Source organism: Rhodnius prolixus, unplaced genomic scaffold, assembly GCF_049639745.1.
Source record: "Rhodnius prolixus isolate KJV_2025 unplaced genomic scaffold, Rpr scaffold_12, whole genome shotgun sequence".
Taxonomy (NCBI): Eukaryota; Metazoa; Arthropoda; class Insecta; order Hemiptera; family Reduviidae; genus Rhodnius; species Rhodnius prolixus.
Genome location: NW_027411635.1, coordinates 7,277,247 through 7,292,698, shown reverse-complemented (window position 1 = coordinate 7,292,698; position 15,452 = coordinate 7,277,247). Strand labels below are relative to the sequence as shown.

General features: G+C 37.0%; 2 protein-coding genes across 2 annotated transcripts in view; both read left to right on the top strand.

Moving 5' to 3' along the window:
• The first annotated feature begins 756 nt into the window (after positions 1–756).
• On the top strand, positions 757–1,927 carry LOC141461900 (histone-lysine N-methyltransferase SETMAR-like). Its single transcript, XM_074143340.1, has one exon. It carries the CDS (start codon positions 812–814, stop codon positions 1,925–1,927), a length of 1,116 nt encoding a protein of 371 aa, XP_073999441.1. The 5' UTR covers positions 757–811.
• Positions 1,928–4,915: 2,988 nt separating this feature from the next.
• side-II (sidestep II transmembrane protein) overlaps positions 4,916–15,452 on the top strand; it is a 63,962-nt gene continuing 53,425 nt past the window's right edge. The window contains exons 1-3 of the mRNA XM_074143471.1: positions 4,916–4,940; positions 6,897–7,064; positions 13,543–13,746. Of these exons, the coding sequence (XP_073999572.1) occupies positions 4,916–4,940; positions 6,897–7,064; positions 13,543–13,746 (397 nt within the window). The remainder of the gene's footprint in view (positions 4,941–6,896; positions 7,065–13,542; positions 13,747–15,452) is intronic.

The window sequence follows — 15,452 nt, the reverse complement described above, 5'->3', positions numbered from 1 at the left end:
GTTCCAATTGGCTGGCATTAATTGCCTATATTAAAGAATCTATGGCATATAGAATGTTTTTAGTGGCAAATTTCAATTATTAAATATTACCAACCCATGCCGTGGATGTAGTTTTGATTATTATTATTTTGATTATTATTAATATTATTATTATTATTAACTAGTTTTTTCCTTTAGAGCCCTATTCCCACTCCTTAAATTGAAAAGATTTGTATTTATTTATAGTATTATAAGTTTTGAAAATGTTTTGACGTGAATACGTCTTTAAATTTGGTATCATATGGAGGCAATCCAAAAAACCTAATAGATAACAAAATCGGGGGATACAGTTTGGCATTATAATTTCGAATCTATCGTCTACATCCAAAATTAAATTAGACCACTGGATAGCTAAAGGATCAAAGAATTCATTACGATAAGCGAGGACTATGACGCATCGCGCCGCCATTTTGAGATCATTTTGCAATAAGTATAACTTTTGACTCGGAAAAGCTACGATGTTCGTTTAAGTTTTAATCGTCAGCTGTCGTCACAATCTATCGATTGTATATAAAACATTAGTGTAAAATAGTGACAGTGAATATAATAAGGTGTTAGAATAAAAAAATATTATCAAAAATATATAATGTCGGCCTATACGCGTCGAAAAGCCAAAACCAAATACAGAGATCGTATACGGTTTTAAAGGGCTTCTCAAGAACAATCGAATGGTAATATTGGGTTGGTGCAAAAATAATGCAGGTTTTTAAACTTTCATCTTTTGTTTACTTCTGCTTGCCAAGTAAACAAAGATAATCCTCCAGTCTAGGTAATGGATTATAAACAATGTTTATTAATGTTGTTTTTCCTCAAATATCAGTTTAGTTTGTGTTCCATTTTGTATGAGTTAAGACCTCCGATATTCACCATGTCAAAACAAGATTTTCGTCAAATTTATTTTTACGAGTTCAAACTTGGTCGAAGTGCGGCTCAAACTGCGCGTAACATCAATGTTGTTTGGGGTGAAGGAAGCATCAGTGAATGTACAGTGCAGCGATGGTTCCAAAAATTTCGTGTTGGAGATTTTGATCTCGAAGACAAGGAAGGTCGCGGTAGGCCCTCTGTTGTTGATCACGACCATCTTAGGGCATTGGTGGAAGATAACCCTCGCAAAACCACTCGGGACTTTGCGATAGAAGTTAGTGTTGACCACTCAACAGTCGTTCGCCATCTCGAACAAATTGGTAAAGTTAAAAAGCTCGACACGTGGGTACCTCACGAATTGACCCAGAGCCAAAAACATCGGCGTTTTGAAATTTGCAATTCTCTTCTGTTGCGCTACCAAAATGAACCATTTTTTAATCGAATCGTGACATGTGATGAAAAATGGATCCAATACGACAACAGGAGACGGTCAGGCCAGTGGCTGGACAAGGATGAAGCACCAAAACATTTCGCGAAACCAAGCCTGCACCCGAAAAAAGTAATGGTGACAGTGTGGTGGTCTACTGCAGGTGTTATTCATTACAGCTTCCTAAATACTGGCGAAACAATCACGGCTGAAACATATTGTCAAGAAATTGACAAAATGCATAGGAAATTGCAAAATCTTTGTCCAGCATTGGTGAATCGGAAAGGACCAATTCTTCTTCACGATAACGCCAGGCCACATATCGCAATGCCAACTCTCAGGAAACTTCAGGAATTGAAATATGAAACACTTCCGCACCCTCCATACTCCCCCGATCTCTCGCCGACGGACTTCCACTTATTTAGACATTTGGACAACTTCTTAAGAGGAAAAAATTTTAGGGACCGAAGTGAAACCGAAAATGCCTTCCGCGAGTTTATTGAGAGTTTAAATAAAGATTTTTTAGAAATTGGAATAAAAATGCTTCTGACACGTTGGCAACTAAGTGTTGATAATGATGGAACATATTTTGAATAAATAATCTTAGTTTTATACAAATTATAATAATTTTTTTTTTGCCATATAAAAACCTGCATTATTTTTGCACCAACCCAATAATAAAACACCATATGACCGAGTCAAGCTGTGCTGGGACCGTAAAAGAATGAACGCGGCCGAGCGGATCAACGACGGTGTCAGTACATCTGCAGCTGGGGCGGTTGAAATTATGCAAGTAGATGATGAAATCGTTTCTACATCGACAACGGACTGCATAGGCATAGATTGTGTTCGATCGTCGATTATGAAGACATATTGGGCAGCAGCTAGTGCACGTTTCACTACGACGTTTGTCAACAATCCATTCGGACATAAGTGTGAAGTGTGTGATCATCTATGGTTTCTGCGCTCATTGAAGCTAACGAAAGAAAAACACCGCTGCTTAATTAAAACTGTCCGGTAGGACAGTTGTATAAGGGTTGACCATCAAAAACTGCAGGAAAAAGTGTAACGTTGAAAAACACCCAACTTTGACAATTTTTTTCTATTTTTCTATAAAAGATAAAATTCCCAAATTTTCTTTAAATCTTACTCCAAACCATCCTTTATAACTGTAATTTTTTTGCAACCACCCAGATCTAATAGGTTTCGAGAAAAAAGTTGCCGAAAATGAGCAAAAACGGCTTTTTCAAAAAATGTTCTTGTTCTTGTTCTTGTTGTTGTTGTTGTTGTTGTTCTTGTTACCTTTTTTGTAAACAAAGTACAGCCTAAACGCGTGAACCGATTTTCATGAATGAGGTGTCATTCGATTCGGAATTTTATGTAGATGTGCCTTTTGGGAGTCTCGGCCCTGTACATCGAATGGGAGAGGAGTTAGCCCCCTTTATGTAAGGCCCCCTCCAAAATTATTATTACTAATTATTCTGTAAATCTTGGCCCTATTTTGATAAAATTTGGTAGGATGATAGGGTTAGGGCTCCCCTACCTAACAATAAAGCGACGAACTGCTCTTACACTTGTTAAGGGGAAGTATAGCAATCGTTTCAAATTATCGACACGTGAACCGATTTTCATGAATGAAGTGTCATTCGAATCGAAATTTTGTACAGATTTGCACTTTAAAAGTCTCGACGCTATGCCTCATAAGGAGGGAAGTTTGCCCCACCCAAATAAGGCCCTTTCTAAAATTATTATTACTAATATTTCTACAAAGCTTAGTCCGATTTTGATAAAATTTAGCACGAAGAAGTGATTAAAGCTCCTCTACGTGGCTGTGAAGTGCCATCATGCTCTTACACCTACTAAGAGGAAGTACTGCAATCGTTAAAATTATCAATGAGTGAACCGATTTACATCAATGAATTGTCGTTCGATTCAAAATCTTTGCGTTTTAGGGAGAAGTACTGTAATCGCAGTTTATTTTTCTTGCTCCTCTTAAAAGGAAGTACTGAAATCGCAGTTTAATTTTGCTATTTACGTACAAATACCTTCCTATTTTATTCAAAACGCTTTCTCAAAAAAATGGTTATTGAGGATGGTTTGGGGACCGCAACTATAACCATTCTTTAAAAAGATCTCTCCAGTGGTAGTTACGGTTCCGATTTAACACCTTATCAGGTTATAATGATAGAATAGCTTATTCCAAATTTTAAAAAAATCTGTAAAGCAGACGTAACTTTGCTAATAGATAAAAAGGAAAATCTATCCAAAAGGTACAAAAATCTCCTTAACAAAAACTTACAGTTTAAAAAGTTAAGTATAAGGGTTGATTAAACGCCAAAAGGTACACAAATCAGCAAACACCCAACATTTCATTAACACTTCATTGATATTATTTAAGTAATTTTACCGCATTAATTTTCATTAATATTTTTTAAGAATTTATTAGATGTCACAGACCCTTATGCTGGCCAGTTCATTCATAATAGTTATAATTGTGATAAAATGTATATTATATCTTCGTATAAATAGGTACTTTATTTTAACTCTATTCCAAATTCTTCTTCTGATTTCTCTTTAATGTGCCCTTTATTCTGAAGATGTCACATATACATGCATGTTAAATTAGAAAAAGACAAATTTAGAGTCGGCTACTGTTTAAATTTGAATCACGGAGGATTTAAAATAATATTTCAGTCTTGAATTCGTCTTACCGAAATATTCGTGAGGACAAATAACACACAGTTAATAACAAGTAGATTATTCAACATTATTTATTCATTTCTCAATTGTAATTTAATTTAGTTCCCCTAATTTTACTTATGGTAAAATACTGGAATAATTAGCTGTCCTAAAAATATGCATATCTTATTTACTTTATATTACATATATACAACATTGTGGGAAGAACATCTAGATGGAGAATGTAATTGAAGAAAACTATATTATTTGCGATAAAGCCAGATTATTTATTACCTATTATTATAAACGTTTGACTACTACATAAAATAACAATTACTTTGATCGAAGAATGAACTTAAACCGACGATTTTTATTTAAAAATAAAAATAAATAAATAAAATCATTGATGTAAAAAAAGTTTATGAATTTTTTAGCCTCTTATTTTTTTTATATTTTTTATAACGTTTTCTTTTTCACCTGTGATTAATAGTTTGATTATTATAGATAAATAGATATTACAGTCAATCTAAGTTAAATGGTGTGCTACTTGAACAAATATTTTGTAGATGAAAATGGCCAGCATAAGGGTATGTGACATCTAATAAATTCTTAAAAAATATTAATGAAAATTAATGCGGTAAAATTACTTAAATAATATCAATGAAGTGTTAATGAAATGTTGGGTACTTGCGGATTTGTGTACCTTTTGGCGTTTAATCAACCCTTATACTTAACTTTTTAAACTGTAAGTTTTTGTTAAGGAGATATATATTATTATTATATTATAAAAAATATAACCCGTTACGTAAACGTATTCACGTACAACACACGGCCGGGTCCATGACACAGCAACTTTTTTTTTTTTTTTAAATGTTGGCCACAATTTCCTGACAGAGGATTGTATTCATGTCAGTATTCATACAATTCAAAGGTATAATTTTATTTTTTTGTAAATATGATAATAAAGTATGTTTTCTATCTATCTATTATCTATCTACAGTACTCCCATTAATATTGGGACACCTATTACAAAATGATTTAAAAGGAAAATGAAAACAACAGACAAAAGTTTGGGATTTTTTTTTTTTAAATTACATTAGCAACATCTGTGGAAATTATATATAAGTATAAATCGATGAAATTCCAAACTGTTAGGTAGCACTTTTTGAAAAAGTGTAAAATAAGGCTCTCAAAAATATTGGGACACCAGAAGTGCTAGAGTTTAAATGTTCAATATTTAAAATCTCTTACTATTTAATATTTGGTTGGTAATAATTTAATAATTGCTTTTTGACTTACAATAGCCCTCAAACGATCAGGCATAGGTGAAACAAGTTTTTGGTTAATTCAGGTGGTGTTTTTTCCCCATTCTTCCAGGAAACATCGTTTTAATTCATTTTTTTTTTTTTGATATTATTCGTTTTTCTTAAAGCACTGGCTAAATATTGCCATAAATGTTCAATGGGATTAAGATCTGGTGTCTGCGGAGAGGTTTGGAATACTTTTGGGCAATTGTATAACAGTCACTGACGTATCACCCAAGCCGTAGGTTTGGGGTCGTTATCTTGGTAGAATTTAGAAGACCCTAAAATATCAAATGTTTGGGCACTTTTTTCAAATTATATTTTAATATATTACTATAAACCGTTTTGTGCATCATTCCATCAATAAACACTAATTCTCCAAATCCTGATGCGGACATCCAGCCCCAAACCAGAACTGACCCACCTCCACCCGGAGGTGCAGCTTTAAAACCCTTTAAAGTTGGCTGTAAATTCTTCTTTTCGAGTTCAGCATTCGCTTTCCTCCAGACCATAACCCTTCCATCTGACTGGAAAACATTAAATTTTGATTCATCGCTAGAGTATATCATTCCAAAAGTCACTATTTACATTGAAATATTTTTCGGCAAATTTCACTCTCTTAACACGATTTATCTTACTGACAAAAGGATTCTTCTAGGCTACTCTACCATGATAGTCGAGTTTTCTTAGCACTCTCCGAACTGTTTCTGCTCCATTTTTGCTCTCTGAACATGTCAAAAATTTCACATAGAAGTTTTGGAGCACTAAGTCGGTGATCTTTTTTAATTCTTTTAATATATAACGCTGCTCTCTCTCAGAGTGCAGTTGAGGACGGCCTTTTTGAGGGGTTGAAACAATTCTTTTTTCTTTTTGGTAACGCTGAATGATGTTCCACGCAGTAGATGTTTTAGGTCCGATCAGTTTTTCTGTCTCTCTAACACTTTTTATTGTCTTTGTGCAAAGAAATTATAATATTTCTTTGTTCAATCGTTGTATTTGTATTTTTGCGCGACATGTTTACACCTGGCTTGATTTATATAAACTAATTTAATTATTAATTTCATATTGAATATATGCTTAAGGTATATATTTACAAATTGTATAAATATTCGGGCAAAACCTTGGACAAACTATAAATTATAATAGTGTCCCAATATTTATGAGAGGTAGAATTTGCTCTTATTATTATATATATTTTTTTTAATCTACCAAAACATTTTTATGTACTTATTTAAATAGTTTTTATTTAATTATTAGTAATTATAAAATGAAATGAATTTATAAAAATTTGAATAAATGGGTGCCACTTTTAATTTTCGTCAATTTTTAACTTCTATATGTACTGTCCCAATATTAATGGGAGTCATTGTATCTAGTGTCATCAAGTTAACAGAAAATCATTTGAACCCATTTTTTGAAAAACACCTTAAAAAAAAAACTGAAAAGAAAATCTAAACAATTTCGTTTAAACCCAAATATCTAATAGTAAAAGTGGCTTAATACATCACAATAAGCCCAAATTTGATTAGATAATCTGAAATTCAATTGTCTTTGTAATTTTTCTTAAACTTATTGTTTGTGAGCACATCATTCAATTTCAAGCAATTTTCAAGTTGAACTCTGGATATGTTTTGTTGCAGTACCGCCAGAATACCCTGCTGTATTTGATAAGTGGGGCAAACAGCTAAACACTACCATCGGACCTCACGATGAAGGTGATGAGGTCTCATTAACGTGCAGAGTCGTCGGAGGTATGTATAGGTAACTCACTTATTACTTGCGTAATCAGCAGCGTTATGACAATGTGTAATCTGCTAATGAAGCGTAATGTAATTACAGTTTTTCTTTTTAATTGATGTCCTGAATTTTAAATCGCTAATTCCCTTGGGATATCATTTATTGGGTTGTCCGGAAAATAATGCAGAATTTTAGGTTTTCTTTAAAATACCCCTCCAAATAGTAAACTGTTTAAGTTTGTTGCACTTTTGACTTTTATAAATGTAAACACTTATTAATATTAGTACGACTAGAGTCCGGTAGAAAACCTTTGTCAGTCCTAGTTTTAGGTAAGGTAATAAATTTTTGGATTAAATTGCTCTAACTCCCACTTGAGAGTCTCCCAAGACAATGCTTTGTACGATTGTGCCAACTGGATCAATGCCCTAGCAATAATATTGATTATAATTGGTTATCACAAGTCAGGTATATAGCCATTCAACTAGGGGATCCCTTGGTGATGAATTTAGAGAATGGCTAGTATTGTTATTGAGAATAAGAGTGGACTGTCACAGAAGATGAAAAATAATCTCCTGAGTCTAGATGCTGATAGAGCCCTGAACTCTGGTTATTCCTCAATTTACAGAAATATTTGTGACTTTGCTTACTTGGCACCTCCAATACTACTTCACGTTAATTGTAAATATTAATCAATTAAGGATTATTAACCAATTAAAAATAGCAAATAATAAGGTAGTTAGGCTATTAATAAATGGTGAAGTACGTATATTACATATACAGGGTGTCCCAAGCTATATGGATAACGACTTTTTCTCGGAAACTAAGATAGCTAGAAAAAAACTAAAAAATACGTGTTCCCTTAGTTTTTTTGTAAGAAATCCAAATTTAATTTGTAAATTTTTTTCGGTGCTTCCAGAAGCGAGATACAGGCACCAACTTCATTTTTTCAAATTTCAAAAGCATTTCTAAAACTAGGTGTATCAGAATCAAGCCGGGATTGCATCTGTAAATGAACTAAAACAGAGAATGCCTGTAAGTCGGTTAAAGCCGAATCTATTTCTTTGGCAGTAAGGGACAATTGGCAGGAAAGAGCATGTCTATGCATCTCTAATGGTGGAGGCCAGTTAGAGCATGATCTGTAATATTAATGAGGAGTAAAATTTATAATAAAATAGTACTTTTCTTCTTATTCAATCAAAAAAACCGTTATAATATTATCATTTTGAAATTTCTTATAAGAATCATGTATTCATTCATAACTTGTAAAATATCGCTCACAGAAAAAAACCGTTCGAGTAAATTTTTCTTTAAAAAAAAATAGAGGAATCTATTTCTGAAATTAAAACCACACCTCCCCATTTGAAAAAATGAAGTTGGTGCCTGTATCTCGCTTCTGGAAGCACCGAAAAAAATTTACAAAGTAAATTTGGATTTCTAACAAAAAAACTAAGGGAACACGTATTTTTTAGTTTTTTTCTAGCTATCTTAGTTTCCGAGAAAAAGTCGTTATCCATATAGCTTGGGACACCCTGTATAAGGAAGAGGTTTGCAAATTGAGCAAGCATTTAATATTGAATTCTGTAGAACATCTCTTATTGGAATGCCCTATTTATTCCAGCATTCGATCTAAGTTTCTGAAACAGTATATTGTATCTCATGTCAGCACATCAAATCTGGTTAATATCTTAACTTTTGATACTGTTGAAAAAATAAATACGAGGGTCGTTTGAAAAGTCCGTGCAAAGTCAGAGAGATAGCACCACTGGCGCGTATCGAGGTTATGTTTAGTTAGTAGCATCTCTTGGAAGAACACGCACCAAGTTTCAGCCAGATCGGTCTATTTCTTTGTGTTTGGCATTCGTTTGAATCGAGGAAGTCGAGTGATTTTCAAAAAATGGACGAAAAAGAATTTCGTGTGTTGATTAAACACTACTTTATGAAAGGCAAAACGCCTCAGGAGACTAAAGAGAAGCTTGATAAACATTATGGTGACTCTGCACCTTCGATTAGAACAGTTTATAAGTGGTTTCAAAATTTTCGGAGTGGCCATATGGGCACAAGTGACGCTGAACGTTCTGGACGTCCTGTTGAGGTTACTACTCCAGAAATCATTGATAAAATCCATGATATGGTGATGGATGACAGAAGAGTGAAGGTGCGTGAGATTGCTAGTGCTGTGGGCATCTCGAATGAACGGGTACATAATATTTTGCATCAACATTTGGACATGACAAAGCTATCCGCAAGATGGGTGCCGCGATTGCTCACGCTTGACCAAAAACGAAATCGTGTGAAGTGTTGCAAGGACGGTTTGCAGCTGTTCCAGAAGAATCCGCAGGACTTTAAGCGTCGTTTCGTCACTGTGGATGAAACATGTATACATCACTACACTTCTGAGACCAAAGAACAATCTAAACAATGGGTTACCAAGGGGGAATCTGCGCCAAAAAAGGCGAAGACCGTTCCTTCGGCCAGAAAGATTATGGCGACTGTCTTTTGGGATTCGCAAGGAATAATCCTCATCGACTATCTGGAAAAGGGTAAAACTATTACAGGTGCATATTATTCATAATTATTGGACCGTTTGAAAACCGAGCTGCAAGAAAAACGCCCACGATTGGCCCACAAAAAAGTCCTTTTCCATCACGACAACGCACCAGCTCACACCTCAGCAGTTGTGGTCGCAAAATTAATGGAAATAGGGTTCCAACTCGTTTCACATCCCCCCCTATTCTCCAGACTTGGCTCCCTCGGACTACTATTTGTTCCCCAATATGAAGAAATGGCTGGCGGGAAAAAGATTTTATTCAAACGAGGAGGTGATTGCAGAAACGAATGGCTATTTTTCAGACTTGGACAAATCCTATTATTCGGAAGGGATCAACAAACTAGAGCAGCGTTGGACGAAGTGTATAAGCCTAAAAGGAGACTATGTTGAAAAATAAAAAAGGTTTACCCCAAAAAATTAAGTAGTTTTTATTTTTGCACGGACTTTTCAAACGACCCTCGTAATGTCTATTTTTACATATTAGAGATCTGCGGATTGTCGGCAGAATTAAAATAAAACCCAACAGCATTTTCAATATTAATAATTATTGTTTTGTAAAGTTGAGAAACTTTGTTTTCATTACTTAGGAGCTTTGTTTTGTTTTCTTTCCTTTTTTATGCTATATGCGAAATTTTGAGAGCTAAATTTTAATTTATTTTTCTATCACGTACCTTATTATTTTGTAAGTACATTGTTTAATTATTATTATTTTGCAAAAGCTATTATTTTAATTGTAATATAGAATGTCAACTCCATGCTAACAGGTGTATGTTCCTTTATAACAATAAAACTATATTCTATTCACTTATTAATCCTCTTTCAAACAAAAATTTTGCTACTTGGAAATAATTCAATCTTTACTAAGATTTCAAAGCGTGATTTTCGCATAATTTTGTTTTACGAGTTGAAACTCGGCCGGAACGGGCCCAAACGGGCCAGAAATATCAACGATGTCTGAGGCGAAGGCAGTATAAGTGAGTGCACAGTTCAATGGTGGTTCCAGAGATTTCGAGAGGGAGACTTGGAGCTTTAAAGACAAAGAAGGCCGTGGAAAGAAGTTCTACCCTTGATGACTGTTGTTCTCCGAGCTTTGGGTGGAAGAAAATCCCAGAACAAACTGTTCCGAGAACTGGCAGGGAAACTGGAAGTCAGCAAATCAACCGTCCGATGACCATCTCAAGGCGATGTTGGAAGGTGAAAAAGCTTGAAAGTTGGGTTCCTCACACATTAAACGATCGCCAAAAAGAACAGCGGTATGCAAATTTGTGCTGCACTTCTTTGCTGAAACAACAGCGATCCTTTTTCTGTCTCCAGAATTGTGACTTGCGATGAAAAAGTGGATCCTCTACGACAACAGCAGACGCTCTGGACATAGGCTTGACAGCGGAGAAGCAGCACGACATTTTCCAAAGCCCCCAAATCATCAAAAAAAAAAAAAGGATGATGGTTACTGTTTGACGGGTTTCATTTGGTCTGATTCATTACAGCTTCTTGAATCCTGGCAGAAACCATCAATGCCGAATCGTATTGTAACCAAATTGACGTAATGCATCAGATATTGGCAATAATGAAGCCATCTTTAGTCAATCGAAACCTTCCACCACTCCACATTCACGTCCAAGGCTTGGCAAGAGCAGTTGTGGCTCGACTACAACAGGGACAAGCGCCCATTTATCCCAGGCATACTGGGAAACATCAAGACCTATGGGAGGAGCTGGAGGCGGACCCGATTTTGGGCCTTCCTACGGACATAATGACTCCTAGGTATGACTTCCAAAAACCCTTCAAAGTCCTGATATTAGACAGAGGGGCATGGAAGAATGGGCCGCCAATTACAGGCGAATCTATGTGGTACACGGACGGGTCCAAGATGGATGACGGAGTGGGAGCCGGCGTGTACGGGGCTCATCCGAGATGTAATATCTCGGTGAGCCTGGGAAGGCTAGCTACGGTCTTTCAGGCGGAGCTAGTCGCGATTATTATCTGCGCCACCGAAATAAGAAGACGGGGAGTGCATAACTCCAGAGTCGTCATTTATTCGGATAGCCAGGCTGCTCTGCGGGCAATTGACTCGTGGAAGATTAGCTCAAGGCTGGTGTGGGACTGCCTAGGTGCACTGAAAGAAATTAGTAGCCATAATAAGGTCTTCCTGGTTTGGGTACCTGGGCACTCGGGTTACAGAGGCAATGAGGCGGCGGACCGCCTGGTCCGGGAGGGTTCAATGAGAGCGCTTATCGGGCCGGAGCCGTTCTGCGGTGTCTCAAGATGCCTCAGGAGTACATCCATTAAGCTATGGATGCAGGACCGATCAAGGGAATGGTGGGTCAAAACTCCAGGCCAGAGACAGGCGAAAAAGTTTATCCATAGCTACTCGCCCAAGCTAACTGCAGAATTACTCCAACTAGGCCGGGTGGCCATAAGGATAGCAGTTGGCATTCTCACTGGCCATTGTAGATTAAATAAGCACATGCATCGCATGGGCCTGGCAACGGATAGCCTGTGTAGGTTTTGTCAGGAAGAAGAGGAGACGGCACTGCATGTGGTGTGTCAGTGCGAGGGGCTGGTCTGGCTAAGGTACCGCCTCTTTGGCAAAGAGAAGCTGGTGCCAACAAGCCTCGGCCAGGGCCCTCTCTCGGACCTATTAAGGCTTTTAAGGCAAGCAGGACTCGAGATGGTGCTCTGATGGCAGGTGCTCTGATTGTCCACCTGGGAGCCCCCCCCAATTCCACAGTTCGGTTAAGGACAGGATAGGGGGAGGGTCTCCAACTAGGGGGGTGCCACAATAGATCCTTGGGGTGTCGCGGTGGCGTAGGCTGAATAGCCAATTCCCCCGGTAGAATCTATCTATCTATCTAGTCAATCGAAAGGGGCCTATTCTGTTTACATGACAACGCTCGGCCACATATCTCACGTTTGACTTCCCGAAAATTGTTGGAGCTTGGCTAAGAGACTCTGCCACACCCACCCTACTCAACGGACCTCTCGCCAACTGATTACCATTTTTTTTTAGACACCGGGACCACTATTTACAAAATAAAAAATTTATTGACCAAAGAACATTAGAAAATGCGTTTTCTGAATTTATAAATTCTAAGGATTCCAAATTCTATACAGAGGATATGGAAAAGTTACCCACACGTTGGCAGTAATGTATAGAAAGTAATGGAGACTATTTTGATTAATAAAAACAGTTATAAATCATTAATTTTATTTTTTTTTTTCTTTTAAAACCATAATCCTGCATTATTTTCCGTCAATCCAAAATGCCCATTGGTCCCGCCCACCCGTCATCTCATGAGAGATACCGGGGGCTTCAAGACCAATAAATCCGTTTAAGAGTTTCCGGATAGCAGTACAATAATCTAATAAAGTAATGGCAGGACACTAGGGAGCATGGCGACTCAATCGCCACAGTGCACTGAATAAACCTAGAAAGTTCTGGTAAAGATTACCAGATGCCACAAACTCCGGTAGGGAAACATTTAACCTCCCGAAGAACGTGAAATCTAGTTTTAGAATAAACTGGACACACCTGTACAAAGTGAAAGACTACTTACAAAAGAGGGAACCCTCAATGCATCGGGCTGGATGCTTTGTTTTCGAAACAGTCATCCCTGTGTCATTCATCCTTCAGGATTTCTTGGTTTTGCCGAAGGAAAATGAGGGAAGATCAAAAGTCTAGGTTATCTTGTTCCCTGACAAGTTACGGTGGTATGCTACACACCTTTGTGATTGAGATTATCTCGATGTCGTATGCGACTAGAAGGCAAAGATCGGATTTTGCCCTAGAATTCTTTTTTTGCCAAAAATTATTGTTTTTTAATGGAGTTTCGAAACAGTTATTGTAATAGTATTAAATTTCAATCTTCAGGCCCTGCTATGGTGATAGCAGGACACTAGGAGAAGTTCAGACATGATGGTAGAATTTCTTTGAATTTTTGCAGGAAAGCCAGAGCCGCAGGTGAGGTGGCTAGTGAATGGAGCGGTAGTGGACGACGTGTACGAGCACAACGCGGGCGACGTCATTGAAAACCGGCTCCACTGGCGACCAGTTACCCGCAAAGATCTCAACTCTATATTCTCCTGTCAGGCCAGCAACACCCAAATGGGCGAGCCAAGGGAAACCTCCGTCGTGCTTCATCTTTATTGTAAGTATAGCTGATAGTCGCTAATTTGGTCTTCCACTTTCACTTTTGTGGCAACAAGTCGATTTTCAACACTTGTTTTGCACACCATGCTTTTTTTGCAGGAGCAGTTTTCGTTTAAAAAGTAAACCAAATGTTTATTAACTTTAAAACTATACTTTTACATAGCATACAACATAATCATTTACCAATTAATTTAGGCAACATGATCTCATAAGCTGTAAAATGCATATTAGATTAGATTATTGGGGTGGGACCTATGCCCCACGGCACCGCAGCCAAAAGAGGCTTATTGTGCCTTACCCCTTTGAATCTAGTAGATGAAACCTCCTCTACTAAAGAGGTGGAAGACTTTCCTTACTAGTTCTTTTTGCGCTACTATCTCCTTTGGTCTCTAAAGATCCAAAGGTTTCGTAGCGCAATCGAACTGCCAAAGAGAGGCCGTTTCCTCCTCATCCTGACACAATCTGCACAGCGGTTCCGAGCCAATTTGTCAGTGCAATTTGTAACCTTTGACTTCCTTATTTTAAGACAGCCTACTTTAAAATAATTGATAACTGATCCATTTAAAAGAGTATTCAATGAAGTAAACAACTTGATAAGCTAACACTGTTGAGTGCTCGTGAACACGTTTTCTTGCAAAACAAACGTAATTTCTCGTGCGAAGATAAAAGGAATCCTGGAAAATGATATAACGTTAGAAAGCCCATTAGACAAGGAAACTTTTATAAAAAGTGTCAGCACCTAGGTCTGATAATGTTCACGTAAGGGCTTAATGAGTTTTCTTAAAAATTTCGATTAATTTTATTTTTCCAGTTTCCGGAGGAAGATTGAGGCTGTTTGGAGAATAATTTATGCTTCCAAATGGTATCAATTTTTAGAAAATTTATCTGTCTTTCTAACCGTGTCATCAGAATCGAATTCGGACTAAAACTTTCTGAGTAATAACATTTTTATTGAAAAAAGTAATGATTTTAGAAAAAAAAATTAAAGTGACGTCACTCAAGAACAGTGGAAAATATGAAGTTGGCCAATCCGTCATTGAACTCCACTTTAGATGTACTACACACAGTAGGCCTATGGACAATATTTACTGGTTCACCCTGTATACTGTGTAAATGTATTGGGGTATAACAGTATATGTTGCTCATGTTCATGTTGTTAGGCTGGGATACCTGCAGGGATGCCAAGTACCCTGAAGAAGTGGCTAATCCACTTCCCCCTACACATTAATAATTAGATAATTATTTTAAACTTATGACTCTGATTTTATCGGATTCTCCATGAACTAAGAAGTGGATAAGCCGGGTTGTGCAGCGCTAATCCGAGGTCTGATCTCTCGGTAAGCGTAGAGTACGTAGGCAGTACGCATTGATTACAAGAGAAGAATATTAATCCAAGAGATTATAATGTTCTCAGTCATCGAGGTGATTTTATTGGCCCATCATGTGCCAAAAGAAATCACTGTATACAACTGAGTGGACCATTCTGAAAAGCACTAATGCACAAAGTCTGGATATTCAGACGTTCAGTAGAAAAGAACAGTCTGCCTAGCTTGGAAACGCCCCCAAGTTGAATCCCTTGATGAACTTGCAAGTATTTGCGGCTTAACAAAAAAAAAACTGCAGTTGGGTGCAGGCCAACAAAGCTGGATGCACAAATAGTCTTAGCAATGGTAGAAAAGTTCATTATGTGCCACACAGTATTAC